The sequence below is a fragment of the Drosophila takahashii genome, chromosome 2L (genome assembly GCF_030179915.1).
Source record: "Drosophila takahashii strain IR98-3 E-12201 chromosome 2L, DtakHiC1v2, whole genome shotgun sequence".
Classification (NCBI taxonomy): Eukaryota; Metazoa; Arthropoda; class Insecta; order Diptera; family Drosophilidae; genus Drosophila; species Drosophila takahashii.
Window position 1 is genome coordinate 10,182,163 of NC_091678.1, and position 14,037 is coordinate 10,196,199.

Below are 14,037 nucleotides of genomic sequence, written 5' to 3' on the forward strand. Positions count from 1 at the left end.
TATAGATTAGAATTTAAGATATGTTATTAGATTTATTATGTTCTTATTTGTAACATAGTAAAATCCTTTTTCTACTGAGTGGCCTGATAGTCATGTTGGGTATCTTTTAATCCAAGACTTGTTACGATAGCAAATATTTTCTCGCTTTCGTTGCATGCATGCAACTTTCGATTTCGTTTCGATTCGCGTTTGTTGCATGTCTTGACCACATTGTTCGATGCACATTTCCACAATTGCGGGAAAGAGACGGGTATACGGGGGCCAGAAGAAAGAGAGGCAGAGAGTGGCGTTTGGAGGCTGCTGCCCCAGCTGATGTTGATATTATGTCATATGTTCGTTTGCTGGGGCGCTCGCCTACCGTCAGAGAGATGATTTCGAGTACATTGTCTGAGCCCCATCATAATCGGTACGAGTGCACTTACTTCCTCGACTTAATTACCATATGCCACCATATATATCCATACTTATTATCACTCTTGGGTCTTCTTCTTCCATTGTTTTAGCTTGCCTTTGAAAATCGTCTTTCGATTGGAGCTTAGCTTCTTTGTGCCGATATTCAGGCTGCAGCTCGTTTGTTTACATTGTCTGTGGTTCCTGACCTTGCCGCATTTGGCGATAAACTAAGCTTTACATAAATTAATTCATCTATTTTTCGGTGGGTCTTTATTCGCCGACAAAGGTGTCAAAGTTGAACCAGCTGCCAATTGATCATATTCCATAGAAGAAACTCGCTTTGCATTTGCATTCGCTGCCTGATTTGTGTAACAATTTATTGTCGTCGCCCGAGCATTCCATTCCACTTCGTTCCCATTTTAAGTTTTGATGTCTTCAATTTTGGACGACTTCCAACAATATATAGAGCTGTAAGCCCCATGTAGGCGAAAATGACAGTTATGACATTTTATGTGCCGTTTACCAAAGTCCCATTCAGCTCTTTGTCACCTACAGTCGTTGGTTGTTGTCGATTCGCTTGTGGTTTCCACCTGCCAAGGTGTACGTATAACTGTTTTTCTTTTTGGGTCTCGGTGGTTTAACCGTTTCGCGTTTTGTTTACTGCCATTTTGAGGATGGGGCCACCGCAGACGGGGTTCATTGCATTACTGGTCAAGGTCGTTGCTTGGACTTGTTACCCAGCCCACCAGACTGAAAACTTGGCTCCAAAAACGAACGAAGCAATTTGTCATGCAGGGAAAACCTTATGAGTAGGATGAGCTCTGATATGTGGATGATGTCCCCGTGAGAGAAATAAAAAGATAAAATTTTATTGAGATTAAAATTTTATTTTGGTAAAATTAAGTAAATAAATTTTAATTTAAATATCAAAAAATATTATGTGTGTTTTTATTATAATATAATAATTATAATTTAATTTTGAATTTTATTTCACAGTAAAAATTTAAAGAATATTCCTAATGATTTTAATATTTAATCAATACCCATTCAAGTGTTAGTTAAAAAGCAGCCATCATCTGTAATTATCGAAACAGAAAGTGAACCTCCTTGATATGCAGTTAGCTCAAAAGGGAAACCCCCGAAGTTCAATGCCAAAACACTGCTTGCCCGCCCAAAAAAGTTCATTAGGCAAACAAAATATTAACTATCCCCATGATCTGTTCGCTATTCAGGTTAAATACCATTCCAATGAACTTGCAAGACGTGTAAACTGCAATCACTGCCCTATTAATCGGTTTGCTGCGATCAGCTGTTAAATTATTTTTACTATGGCCAACCGCTCCTCTCAATGATCGTTGCAATTAGGGCTTAATCGGGGTTTACGATCTCGACTTAACGCATCTCTCAACCGATCGGCGAAATAACACTCAGAAACAACAACAAAAAAGGCAGGAAATGGGGTCAATGGCAAAAGCATTTGAACTCTTGTTTATACCCTCTTTTATTTTTGGAATGGAAACTGTTCATAAATAAATGCCTTGTCCGAGAAGTTAAGACGCCATTTGGTCACATTGTCACGCGCCAACGAATGCTTTTGATAGTGCAAAACACAAATATCTATATTTATTTATGCATCTGCAGCAAGCCGTGACGTTCACTTAATCAAAATTGCGGCGAGAGAGTCTCTTACTATTTTTGTGGGCAGTGCGCTAAGCTAAACTGATTAATAAGGAAGTTGGGCCTCCGATCCACCTGCGAATTTATGCAGATTTTCCAGCAAGAAAGCCAGAAAAACCAGTCAAAGAAAAAGTATTTATAAGCATAATAATTCCGCCTTGGGGGCCAACTTCGTGTCGGCCAGCTGTAATGGGCTGTAATAGTTGACCCATTGACTTAGTCAACAAATTTTGCGATTTTCAGTGAAAAGCTGGCGAAATATTATGAGGAAAATCCGCTTGCCTGTCGTCACTGCTACTTCAGCAGAAACTATTTTAAATAAAGACTTTAATTTCGATTTCAGTTTTGGCCACAATTCACCTTTGTTTTTGTGGCCATAATTACAACAACTCCCAAGTCCGAAACAAAGTTGGCAATCAAATGCACAGCCGTCTTTGTTGTTGGTGTAAATTGCGTAAATTGAATAAACATTATGCTGTAGTAGTAGAGTGAAGCCCAGGGTATCAGGTAAAACACATTCGGGCCGGTACGTTTCTTGTCGACATGTTCGTTTTACATTTGGTAAATCTGCTTTTGCAGCTCTTGGCTTTGTTGCCTTCTGAGCCGCACTGAGGCGAAGCCGAAGTTGTTACTTAGTGTGAATATGGATGGGCATGCGAGAGGTGCTTCAGCGGTTCGAGTTTTAGGATAAGATTGAAAATGATATTAAATATTGTATCAAATAAAATGATATGGAAAATTTATTGGAACTAATCTGACAAATACACAAAAATGTTACAAAAATGTTGGCAGTTAAATTAAATTTTTATAACACAATATATATTTCATTAAATTTACTGCCAAATTTATACCAACCAGTAAAACACACTAACGTTTTTTTATTTTATAAAAAACTCTCGGTAACTCTTAAGTCCAACCTCGGCCAGTCTAAAAATATAGAGCGGAGCGTAATTAGGCAGCACTTAAATGACTGTAATTAACAAAACAACAGCAATAAAAGAAAAATACGTATATTAAGCAATCATCTTGGCCAAATAAAATACGAAAAAGTGCTTAGAAATGGTATGGCTAGAACTAGGAACTATTGGCCATCGTAATAAACTGTAACAGGTACATCAATCAAATTTATTATGGTTTTCCTATATTTTTCCAAAAGCATGCAAAAACGCAGTAAAAACTTGATTGAGCGAAATAACTTCCGAATAAGAAAATTAGTGCACAGAGAAAGGAAAAACAGTACGCATTGAAAATTCAAACAATATTTTTAAAGCACACTAAAAAAGGCAACTGATGACTTAATAAAGTTGTAAAAGCAAGAACCACTTTAACATTTTGTAGTAAAAATTAAGCAATTAGTCGTTGCAAAATTATTTTCAGATTTTTGTCTTCTATTGCGAAAATCTACTACTTTAATAGTTACTTTGCAGCAGATTAAAGATCTGGTCTATGATAAATGCCAAACATTACCCAGACACATTTTCCCGAGGCTTTCGTCGCTTTCGGCTGCTGCTCATTTGGCTCTGTGGGATTGTCGAAATGTGGCAACACATTTGCGATTTGGAAAAATTTCTTTGCAACCGAAAAGTTGCGCGCAAAAGAAATTGCAAGTCAATTACCCGTCTAGCGGTTTGCATGGCGCCATGACGCAATCGCCACATGTGGCAGCCGAAGCCAAAGAAAAAGCCACAATAATATCAGCCGAGTCGACGTCATCAGCATATCGCTAATTGATTGCGTCTGCATTGCTTATTATTATTGTTGTTGCTGTTGCTGCATTCACTTTGCTTTTTGCTTTTTGGGTCGAGCCATTCTCCATTGGCACACCACCGCACACACTTGGCACAATCGAAGTAGCACGAACAGCGGCTCCGTTTCTCGGGTTAGGACAAGATCAATGTTGCTGGCGTTGGTCAATCCAGAGGCAACAGGTTCTCCCAAAACGAAAGACTCAGGCAGCGAACTTGAAATGCGTATCGGCTCTTTCTGGATTGCCTGTCATTGCAGTTGATTGCGCCGATAAATGTTGCTGCCGCTCTAACTCACGTGCATTATTTGTTGCATCACTTTTCACCAGTCCGCTTTTCATTTCAGTTTTGCCAAATTACCTGCTATTTTTTTGCTTAAGTGCTTGAGAGATTATGTGAGAAGTGAAGTGGAGTGAGAGTGAAGTAGTTCCATTGAGGCCGCAAGCTAGTAAACTCTGACTGCGGTAGATCTAAAGTATATCATTATTAAAATATTATAAATGAGTATAAATTTTCAAAAGCAAACAAATTAAAATATACATTTTATTTTTGTGCACAAAATTTGAATTATTTTTATTGTTTACTCGATACTATTAAATTTGTTGATTTGCTATACCAGAAGTACTTCCAATTTTGTTATTAAAATGTTACTATTATTTTTTATTAATATTTTAGATTTACTATATAATGTTAAAATATTACATTTCTTCGAGTATCTTTGAATTCAAGTGGCAACAGAGATACGATTTGTCAATACGTGTCCTAAGTCTACAAAACAAAGTGCTCTTGAAAAATTCCTCCTCATTCTTAAGTGAATAAAAATAAACGAACTTTGCAATTAGTAATTTTGAGTAAATTATAATTTTAGTTTCCGTTATTTCCTTTTGGTTAAAAGAGTCTCTGCTGAAAAGCATTATAGCAATTTTTGTTTGGCGAAGAAAATAAAATAATAAAGTCGTTGACCATTTAGATTTATTCATAAATAATATCTTTTGATTTCTTCGTAGGCTTTAAATTCACTTTTTCGCTTGACTTTCATTTGAGAACAAAGGCTTCGTGTTTTATGATAAAACTTTTATCATCCCTCATGTATTTATCATACGAAAAATGAACTTTGTTTTTTATTATTTCCGACTATTGTGAAATTAAAATGTATATATCGCTTTTCCATTTTATTCAAACTGATATGAACGGTACTTTACAAGAAATATCTCTTTTGACGTAAATTTTATTCAGGAAAAGTAGTATTTTTGTTATTTGTTGATAGATAAGAATTTATATATACGTATCAATGCTATTGGTTCAAGTTTTATATTAGAGCTCTTTGCATTTCAGCATCAAATTTCACTTGATGACTTTCATTATCTAATACAGTTCGGCGCTTGCGAATTCGCCAAGTAATCAGAGAAGCTGTGACAATTATTACAAGACAAATTCCTAAAATTAGCCCCAAAATGAGTGGTTTGTGGCTCTTATTCACTTCCTTATCAGGACTAGATGGTTTAATCTGGCTTGAAGAATGAGAAGAATCCATTGGGGGTGAATCAATTGATTCGGTTGTATCGTGTCCTTCTGTAGTCGATGTTGTGGTCGTGGTCGTAGTTGTGGTCTCGTCGACCACACAATTGCCTTCGGCGGACTTTTTGAAGCCAGGACAACATAGATATTGATCTTCCATTTTGGTTTTGGTCTAAAAATGGTGTACTTTTTAAAACCCCACTTAGTATATATCCTTTTAATGAGCTTACCACATTTTTACTTCCTGCTGGAATTCCTAATTGAGTGAAATATTTTGAAAAGCTTCCATAATCCTCCATGGCCTTAGGGATACTCTCCGTGTAGTTTACAGCTACGTGTTGTAGACACAAGTGAGGATCTGCTTCACAACTAACAATCATGTACAATGATAGGCTCACAAAAGAAAATATTTGAATTTTAAACATTTTTAAAAATTCTGTCCGCACCGGGATACAAATAAAAAGCAACTGTGGCAACCATTTGAGGAATAATGATAATTTATTCTGTTCTGGAGAAAGATAATGGGCGTTGCATGGGTTATTCAAGAGGATTCGCATGTCATCAACATTACTATAATTCATAAATCTTAAATATTTTTTTCACAATTAATTTGTGTGAATTTTACCAATACTACTTTAATTGTAAATATTTTCTGACAACATATTTCAGGATTTATTTAATCAATTTTATAGAAGCCCCCTTTCAAGCAAATAATTCCTACACCTCTGGGCGAATAAGATAGGGAAGCTTCACTGCAGATTAAATAAAGCTCGGCTTATGAAGAGCTTTATATTTGGTGCATAGTGCTAGACATTTTAAATTTTCAGTCATCTTACTTTCAAATTATAAAATTATTAATTTGTTTTCTTTAAAAAATCCATATTTTAATAATATCTCTGTTATACACATTAGGCTTAAGCACAATTTTTTATCATTTAGCAATTTTGTAAATCTGTGAGTCCAAAACCTTTTGTTAAGCGTAAACAAGAAATTAAAGCTCTGTAAAGCTTCTATATAATATATCTATTTGAAAAGACGAGAAGCTTAAAATATTTTAAAGATATATTTGTTGCATAGACTAAGGGTAATCCAATAACTTTACAGTTTGGAAACCACTGAAAAAAATTTTAAAATGTTTAAAAATACAAGCAATTCAAGCTATTTTAGAATGCTGTAGAGAACAACGCTATTTAAAGGATAGTCTGACTAGACCCACAAAAATAGAAGTACATTAATAATAGGTTTTGTTATAAGTAATTTGTTCGAAAGCGTATTAACCGCAAATTGCGCTTCATTTTTTGATTATGCCATAAAAATTGTAATAACATTTAATGCCACTTAATGTTTATTTGAATACTATGTTAATAAAACACACAAATTAAGGTCTTAAAATAAACAACAAATTTAGATTAATATAACGATTAAAGATTTTGAAGCTCAGCTCCTAGTTCGACTTCTTAAAATATGCGTTGTGTTTTATCAAAAAAAAAATTTGTTGTAATTTAAAACTATTCAATACTCATTTCATACACTGATACACTAAGTGTCCATCTAGTAAAACATACAAAAAATTACTCATATTAGATATTCTGGTCGATTCCCCACATCCTCACAATTTCTTGATAACTGAATTTTTCGTTAGTCATCTGACCAGAAAAAAACGTGCAGTATCATGGGATTTTATTTTTGGTTTTTATTCCAGCCACAAATAAATATTTTCATGTTTTATGAACTCAAGAATTTAAACTTTCCACCTAAAGAAAACATACATTTTTTATAGTTGAGACTTCCAAGGCTTCAAATTTTCGAACTCTTTGGTTAAATCCAGTTTTATTTCGAAAGTCTAAATTAAATGATTCACTATGTCAAAGCATTTGTTAAATCTATATTGCAACTCTGAGCACAAGAAACGACAAAAATTAAGGCCAGTAAAAAAATATTCTTTCAGTCCCAAAGTTCATACCAGAATGAATAGGCTTAATGCACAAGAGAAATGATCAATTTGATTTAGTTTGTTTTTTTATTTGGCTACCTAATGTTTTAAATGATTAATTCTAGTTTCCTTAAAAATTAAAATTTTTGAGTTAATTTAGTTTTAAAAATCAATACTATAATTTCACGTTATAAGCTAATTTATTTAATTACTAATTTTATATATTAGACTTTAGAACTAACGTGCATATGCCCACTATCTTTTAAAACATAAGTTCGTTCGCGGTTCTCCCAAATACAGACTACAACGAATAAAAATAAAACGATTAAAATAGCTATAATTGGACAAATGAAATATACGTAATATTCATCAAATAATGTCTTTCGCTGCACACATTTTCCATCGTCGGTTTCTATATAGCCAGAGCAACAAAAACGTTCTCCTTTTTCCATTTTGATTTCAGTCTAAGAATTTCAAAGTTTTTGAATTTATTTTTTGGTTTTTTTTTTTAGCGGCATACATACCTTTGGTATTAAGTTAAGCTTTTCGTAATAAATATACATTTCGCCCAAATTTCCATATTGACTGGGAGTATTCAGATCCGTAGTCCTTACTGGCACTTCATGATAACACCAATGATCTTCATCGCAACTCGCAATATTATATGTTAAGAAACACAGCAACGGAATTATTGAAAGCCGGGACATTATATTTTATTTCACCCGTTCTGGGAAACGTTCTAAAATGTACTGATCGTAATAGAGAGCATTCGACTTATTCTCCGAAAGAATAAGTTCAGTTACGCTGACAAATATTTTAAAATTGGATGTCAAAAAAAAACTTCAAGAAAAACTTAAAATAAAAAACTTTTTGAATAAGCTGACAAAGCTGCTTGCATATGTAGAAAAGCTTAAAATAATATATCATGTTGTTGCATAGTTTTGGGATTATTATGCGACTAAATGTCTCTCTTTTCTTTAAACATTTAGATTTTGTTATCAATTATTTTTGTTTCTGCTTACCTTTTTGATAAATTTCTTTATCGAAGAAGTCAACCCTTAATTTTTCCGTCCTTTGATTTTTTTCTTCTATTACCAAGAGCTTTTTTTTTTTTAATTTTCGTTTTATTTACATTATTTAAATATGTACAAACATTTCATAGAAAAGAAATTTACATGAAAAAGTCGAAGGAGCAACTCGTCAGCAGTTATTTCTCTGTGATTGTCTACAAAAGAACTGTACACTCGAGGGAATCGGAATCGGAAGCCGAGGAGACAGGCACTTTCTGAACGCCGCCCAGAGATGGGTTTTGGCAAGCTTTCTATATATGGGATGGCGTCAGATGTGTGATTTTCTCTTCAGCTTCGGATCCTCCTAGAATTTCGGTTGGTATCACAAACTAAAACTAAATTTGTAAGTCGTACGTTGGCGGTTGCTGGGGCATGGGAAAAAGGGGCGGGGGCGGGAGTTGATTCTTGTTGATTCTTAATGTCATTTGGATACTTTCTTTCGACTTGTTGGTTCGCTCGCCTTCACCTGATTTCACATCTCATTTGGCCCTCGACAGCATAGCGATTTGATCTACTTTTTGTGGAGGTAGCCACCGTGTCCGGAGCTGCCGTAGGAGGAGATGCCGTGTCCGGAGGCGCCGTACGAGGAGATTCCGTGTCCGCCGTACGAGGAGATGCCGTGGCCGGAGTAGCCGTGGCTGATGATGGCCGGAGCAGCGGCAACGGTGTGGGTGACGGCCACGGCGGGCTTCACGTGGCTCTCAACATGGACGGGCACGGGCACGGCCACCTTGTAGGGCACGGGGCGCTCCACATGGACGGGCACCTTGTGGATGACGCGCTTCTCAACGGTGTATGGCACGGGCTTCTCCACGGGCACGGGGTATGGCTTGTCCACGTGAACGGTGTAGGGACGGTCGACGGGGATCTTCACGGGCACACGGATGACCTTCTCGACGGGGTAGGGCTGGGGCACTTCGACGGGCACCTTGACGATCTCCTTGACGGGCACATGGACGATCTTCTCGACGGGGTAGGGCTGGGGCACGGGCACCTTGACGGGATAGGTGACGGTCTTCTCGACGGGGTAGGGCACATGACGCTCCACCTGGTAGGGCACCTGCACGGTCCTCACCACGGTGTTGGTGTGCACCTGGGTGGGCAGCTCAGCGACAGCGGGGGCCACTGGAACTCCGATTCCGATGCCCGATCCCAGGATGGCGCCTCCCGCCGACGGTCCGTAGCCGTAGCCCAGACCATGGCCAATGCCGCGCTTCTCCTGCTTCTTCTCGGCGGGCTCGGCTGGGGTCTCCACTGGCTTCTTGGGCGCCTCCTCGCTGGCGCTGGCCACCAGCACGCACATCGCCACAAGGCCGAAAATGAGCTGCAATTGTAATGGCAATGGCAAGTGCGTTAAATTCGATCGAAACCCAAATTGGGTCGGGGCCTGGTTATGCAACTGCAGCCGCTTCCGGCTCCACCCCCCGGGCACTCCATAATTCGGAATATGACAATTATGCAATGGCTGGAAAGTTGGCTGGGCGATCAGCCAAGTTCAATGATGGCCTAGGCCCCCTAACATATTGGGCTGCGCATGCGGCGTATACGTAATGTGGATTGCCATTTTCGCAATGCCTTAGGTAAACGACATTTTGAAACAGGCAAGTGACCAAAACTTGCAAGGGTTTTTAATGTGAAATTCGATCTATTTTAAATGCTTTATTTTCCAAAACAATTTTTTGAAGAAAATTTTTGAAAATTATTTTGAAAATATTTCAAAATTTTTAAGTTTTTTTTTGGTTTTGCTTTGAAGTTCAAAGTTTGAACCTTGTTTAAAAGTTTTAATAAAATTCCTATAAATTCAATTTTTTGTCACAACCTAGAATATCCTTTTTCTAAATTAAAAAAAATCAAATAATTGCAACCGTTTTAAATGTACATATTAAAAGCAGTCCTGCCTAGAGAGATTTTAGAACATTCGTTAATTCTTTTGGTTTAATTGAGCCGTTAAAATCAAGCAATAACTTGTTTTTATATTTCTTTAAATTGCCACACCGACATGACTACGTTTATCCATAAATATTTTTTATTGGCGAGCCACTTAAACTGAGTTCGAGTTCTTCAGGCACAATTATTCTAGGCAACACTTTGAAGGAGAACACACTGAGCTTAGACCGAACATACCATGGATTTCATTTTGCACTAGGTTTAGCTCCTCAACACTTTGCGATCAAGATGGGCTTGTATGTCTCAACCAACCCGCAACAGTTAACTGAATAATTTCGCACAGACGCAGCGAACTTTTATATGGCCGATGCTGTGGCGGGATTGTCTTCAGTCGCGGCTGCGCAGTCGCTGCGAATCGAGATCGCAGCAGCCGGGCTAATGGAAAAAGCTCGCTCTCTATTAGCCCGACTGCCACCTCTCTCTCGGTTTTGGCCAACTACTGTCCGTGTGAGCCGTGCCGTGATCGAAAGGAAATGCGTCAGCAAGCGAGCTTTTTTCGCGAGGGTGCCTCACACGGACAGTGTCCATGTCGTTCGTGTGATTTTCACTTGTGTGCGTGCGTATCTGTGAACATTGGAGCTCGAACTGTAGCAATCTTTGCAATCCGCTGGCAGTTTTCAGATACTAAGTACTTGGGCAGTGAAAAGGAACGTTTATTTTCTATCTTAAAAACTTCACTTTAGTTGTTTTTTTTTTGGTTATTTAATGGCATTTGTTTAATTTTGTCGGAATGTCGATCTTTGTTTGTAAGGATGTTAATAATATTCGTTATCTGCAGAGGAAGTGACAGTTCATAAGTGCAACTATAAACTTAACCCATCGCAATTTGGGGTTTAGATATCTACCTTGAGTTGAAGACTTCAGTTCCCTAAAAATAGTCAATATTGAAAAACTTCTAGATTTTTCCTAAAATAAACTTTTCTTATTTATTTTTTACGTAACTCGTAACTTCAAAATTTTGGTTAAAGAGACAAAAATGTTTTTCCTCAGCGTTTTTTTAAATCTATTTCATTCTAAATTACTTCTTTGTACAACATTTCTAAACAATTTATTGGACTCTCTTAAAACTATTTTAAACAAAACTAAAAAAATATATTAGTCTCAAAAAAAAAAAAACACAAATTGATTTTCATTATTAGCAGTAAAATCAAAAAAAAATTAAAATAAAGATGATTCTTTTGGAAATTTAGTTTGTTATGAATAAAAGGAATTGTATGGCTGCAATAGTTTTATGAAGCTTTTTGGCCACATCTTGACAGTTGGGCTTATTATAATTAACTTGTAAGGGTTTACTGCACCGAACAATTTTCATCCTTCATAACAAAATGGTAAAATCAAATGATTGGAATTTAAAATAATTTTTCCGACCCATTTTATAAAAATCCTTTAAAGTTGCCAAAATGTACTTTCGTCACTTTGTACCGAGTCGCAAGCCTTGAGCCATTAATAACCGACCGCCAGCACCTCAGTCACATAATCAAATTAGACACAACGGCCAAAATGTTCCACAGCCATAAGTCAAATTCACATTAGCCACACATTTCCTAAAATTTCAGGTTGCAACTGCAGTCAACTGCTGCAGTTGCAGTTGCATATTGAATGTAAATTGGTTGGCTGCAAAACAACAAAAGCAAAAACATGCGCCGCATAGTCTGCTTGATTCTGTGTGGCTTCGTGACTGAACTTTTGATCTCTGATTTGTGTTTGGCTCAGTATTCTTGTTTTTCGCCTATTTTTTTCTTATTTTTTTTCGTTTTTGGCTAAGCAGCGCTCGAGCCTTGATATGGGTGCATTGATTGAATGCTGCGGCGGTGTGGGTAATTTGACATTTTAATGCTGCAGAGGAAATACTCGCCAATGGCCATGTAAATGGAACGTGTGAACAATGAGTGGACCGCAAAGGCGCACAATGGAGAACAAATACAGACCAAATCATGTTTGGATTTATGTGCATTAAATTAATTGTGGACATAATGCTCGGACATAATGGCAGCCGAGCGTATTAGGCTTTTGTAATGTGCAGTTGAAGGCGAAGGTCGCCAGACATCATCACCATGATCGCCGTGTTTACCGCGATCATCAGCATCACAATCGGTTGCAAAGTCTGAGTCAAAGTTGAACCACATAAATGGCGGTAGCGGCGGGTGGTGGTGGTTTTGCTTTGGCTTGGGCCTTGTCCGTGTGGCGCTTCTTTTGTGGCCACATTTCTTTAACTAATGTGAGGCTATCATCTCAGCCGCAGAATCATCGGACTGCAGCAGAGCGGATGACTTAAGCGCTTCAATAGAAAAAATATGCAAACCAAACACGAAATCAACGGCAACAAAAGGCAAAGCCCAGGCCACCGAGCTCAAGTTCAAGTTTATGCATCGGGTTTTGGTCTGAGTGGTTTCTTTTTCTTCCATCGGTTTTTATGGTTTTTCTAGATCACTTTCATTTTGTTGTTGATTCGCCAACATTTGAATAAACGGACAGAGATAGATCGAAGATCTTAGCCTGATAGGTTTGTATTGATATAAATACCCAGTACTTATGGTGTAATCGGGTATTTCGGGCTTATTATAATTTATTTAATTACTTTTTTGTCAAATTAAATTTTTAGTTAATCTTTACATAAACATAAAATGTTCTTAAATTTTTCTAAGTCTGTTTTTTGGCCTGATCCATTCCCATTTTAATGGCTACTGGTTAATGTTATTTTTATGGTGTTGTTCCTTTTTCGATTTTTAAAATCTATCTATGCAAAGTTTTTTAAAGTGTCCCGCACAAAATGGTCAAGATATAAAAAACGAACGAGAATATTACTAAGTGAGCAATAAAATCCAACCAAAAGTCAATATTGAACGCACAAAATAAATTAGAAAGTAGCTGATTTCCACAAGAACCATATGATAACACTGAGAAATTAATTATAAATAATTGAATATTCAATTTCCGTTCAGTTATGCAAGGTATTGCTATTTTCAGTCTTCAATTCACAGTTGTACATCTCATTAGCATATGATTTTATCCGACTCTGCTAAAAGAGGAGGGTCTTTTATTATTGAGTTTGTTGTTTGACATTTCGCGTTCACCGGCCGCCACTCTAACTAATATAATTAATTAATGCAAAATTGACGTCAAAGCTTGGCTCATTAACAAGAAGAAATTATTGAAATTGAGACGAACACTTTGAAATTTAGATGCTCTTAGAAAAGAATATGTAAGACTAATGTGAAAAAATTATAATAAGATCTTTTGAATAATAATAAACTACTGAACATTTATGAAATCTATGTTTGTTTTAATTTGTCATTAATATTCTCATTAAAAACTCGTTTTTTTTATTTTGACTTTTTTTATAAGTTAAATGGAAATTTTATTTTTGCAGAGTATTTACAAAAATCTTTAGCAGTCTTAAGTCTTCCTTTTTTATAATTCTACCTTTATTCTTGACGAGCCAGACCGCAATTTATGGTTTTTTCGGGGGTTTTTTTTTCTTAAAAAATAGAGATTATATAAGCAAGGAACAGATTTGTTTATAAAGTCTCAGTCACTGATGCTGCCCAGTAATGTTCTTCTCGGCCAGCCAATTGTGCCATTAAAAATGATTTAAATCTAAGACAGCAAACACCTTTCGTGTTAGCAGGCCATAAATTATACCAAATACAAAATAAACTTATTCAAATTTGTTTTAGCGTCTTTTCGCTTTCGGCAACCAAAGGCGAAAAAAACCCGAAGTCAAGAAGTTTGCTAAATGGAATAAAACATTATA

At 36.6% G+C, this 14,037-nt stretch overlaps 3 protein-coding genes across 3 annotated transcripts in view; 1 reads left to right on the top strand and 2 right to left on the bottom strand.

Moving 5' to 3' along the window:
* Positions 1–14,037, top strand: part of Ance-3 (angiotensin-converting enzyme Ance-3) — a 46,628-nt gene that overhangs the window by 13,185 nt on the left and 19,406 nt on the right. The window lies entirely within an intron of this gene.
* LOC108061303 (uncharacterized) lies at positions 4,751–5,801 on the bottom strand. The gene is made up of 2 exons (XM_017147413.3): positions 5,564–5,801; positions 4,751–5,505 (listed from the first exon to the last, which is right to left on the bottom strand). Exons 1-2 carry the CDS (start codon positions 5,756–5,758, stop codon positions 5,125–5,127), a joined length of 576 nt encoding a protein of 191 aa, XP_017002902.2. The 5' UTR covers positions 5,759–5,801; the 3' UTR covers positions 4,751–5,124.
* On the bottom strand, positions 8,731–10,543 carry Vajk2. The gene is made up of 2 exons (XM_017147412.3): positions 10,461–10,543; positions 8,731–9,660 (listed from the first exon to the last, which is right to left on the bottom strand). The coding sequence occupies exons 1-2, from the start codon at positions 10,470–10,472 to the stop codon at positions 8,848–8,850; spliced, it is 825 nt and encodes a 274-aa protein (XP_017002901.2). The 5' UTR covers positions 10,473–10,543; the 3' UTR covers positions 8,731–8,847.

Excerpts from the sequence above, each read along its gene's own strand:
- LOC108061303 (XM_017147413.3), bottom strand. The coding sequence starts at position 5,758 with ATGTTTAAAATTCAAATATTTTCTTTTGTGAGCCTATCATTGTACATG. Across the intron at positions 5,506-5,563 it reads CAGCAGGAAGTAAAAATGTG|ACCAAAACCAAAATGGAAGA; the intron begins GTAAGCTCATTA and ends CACCATTTTTAG.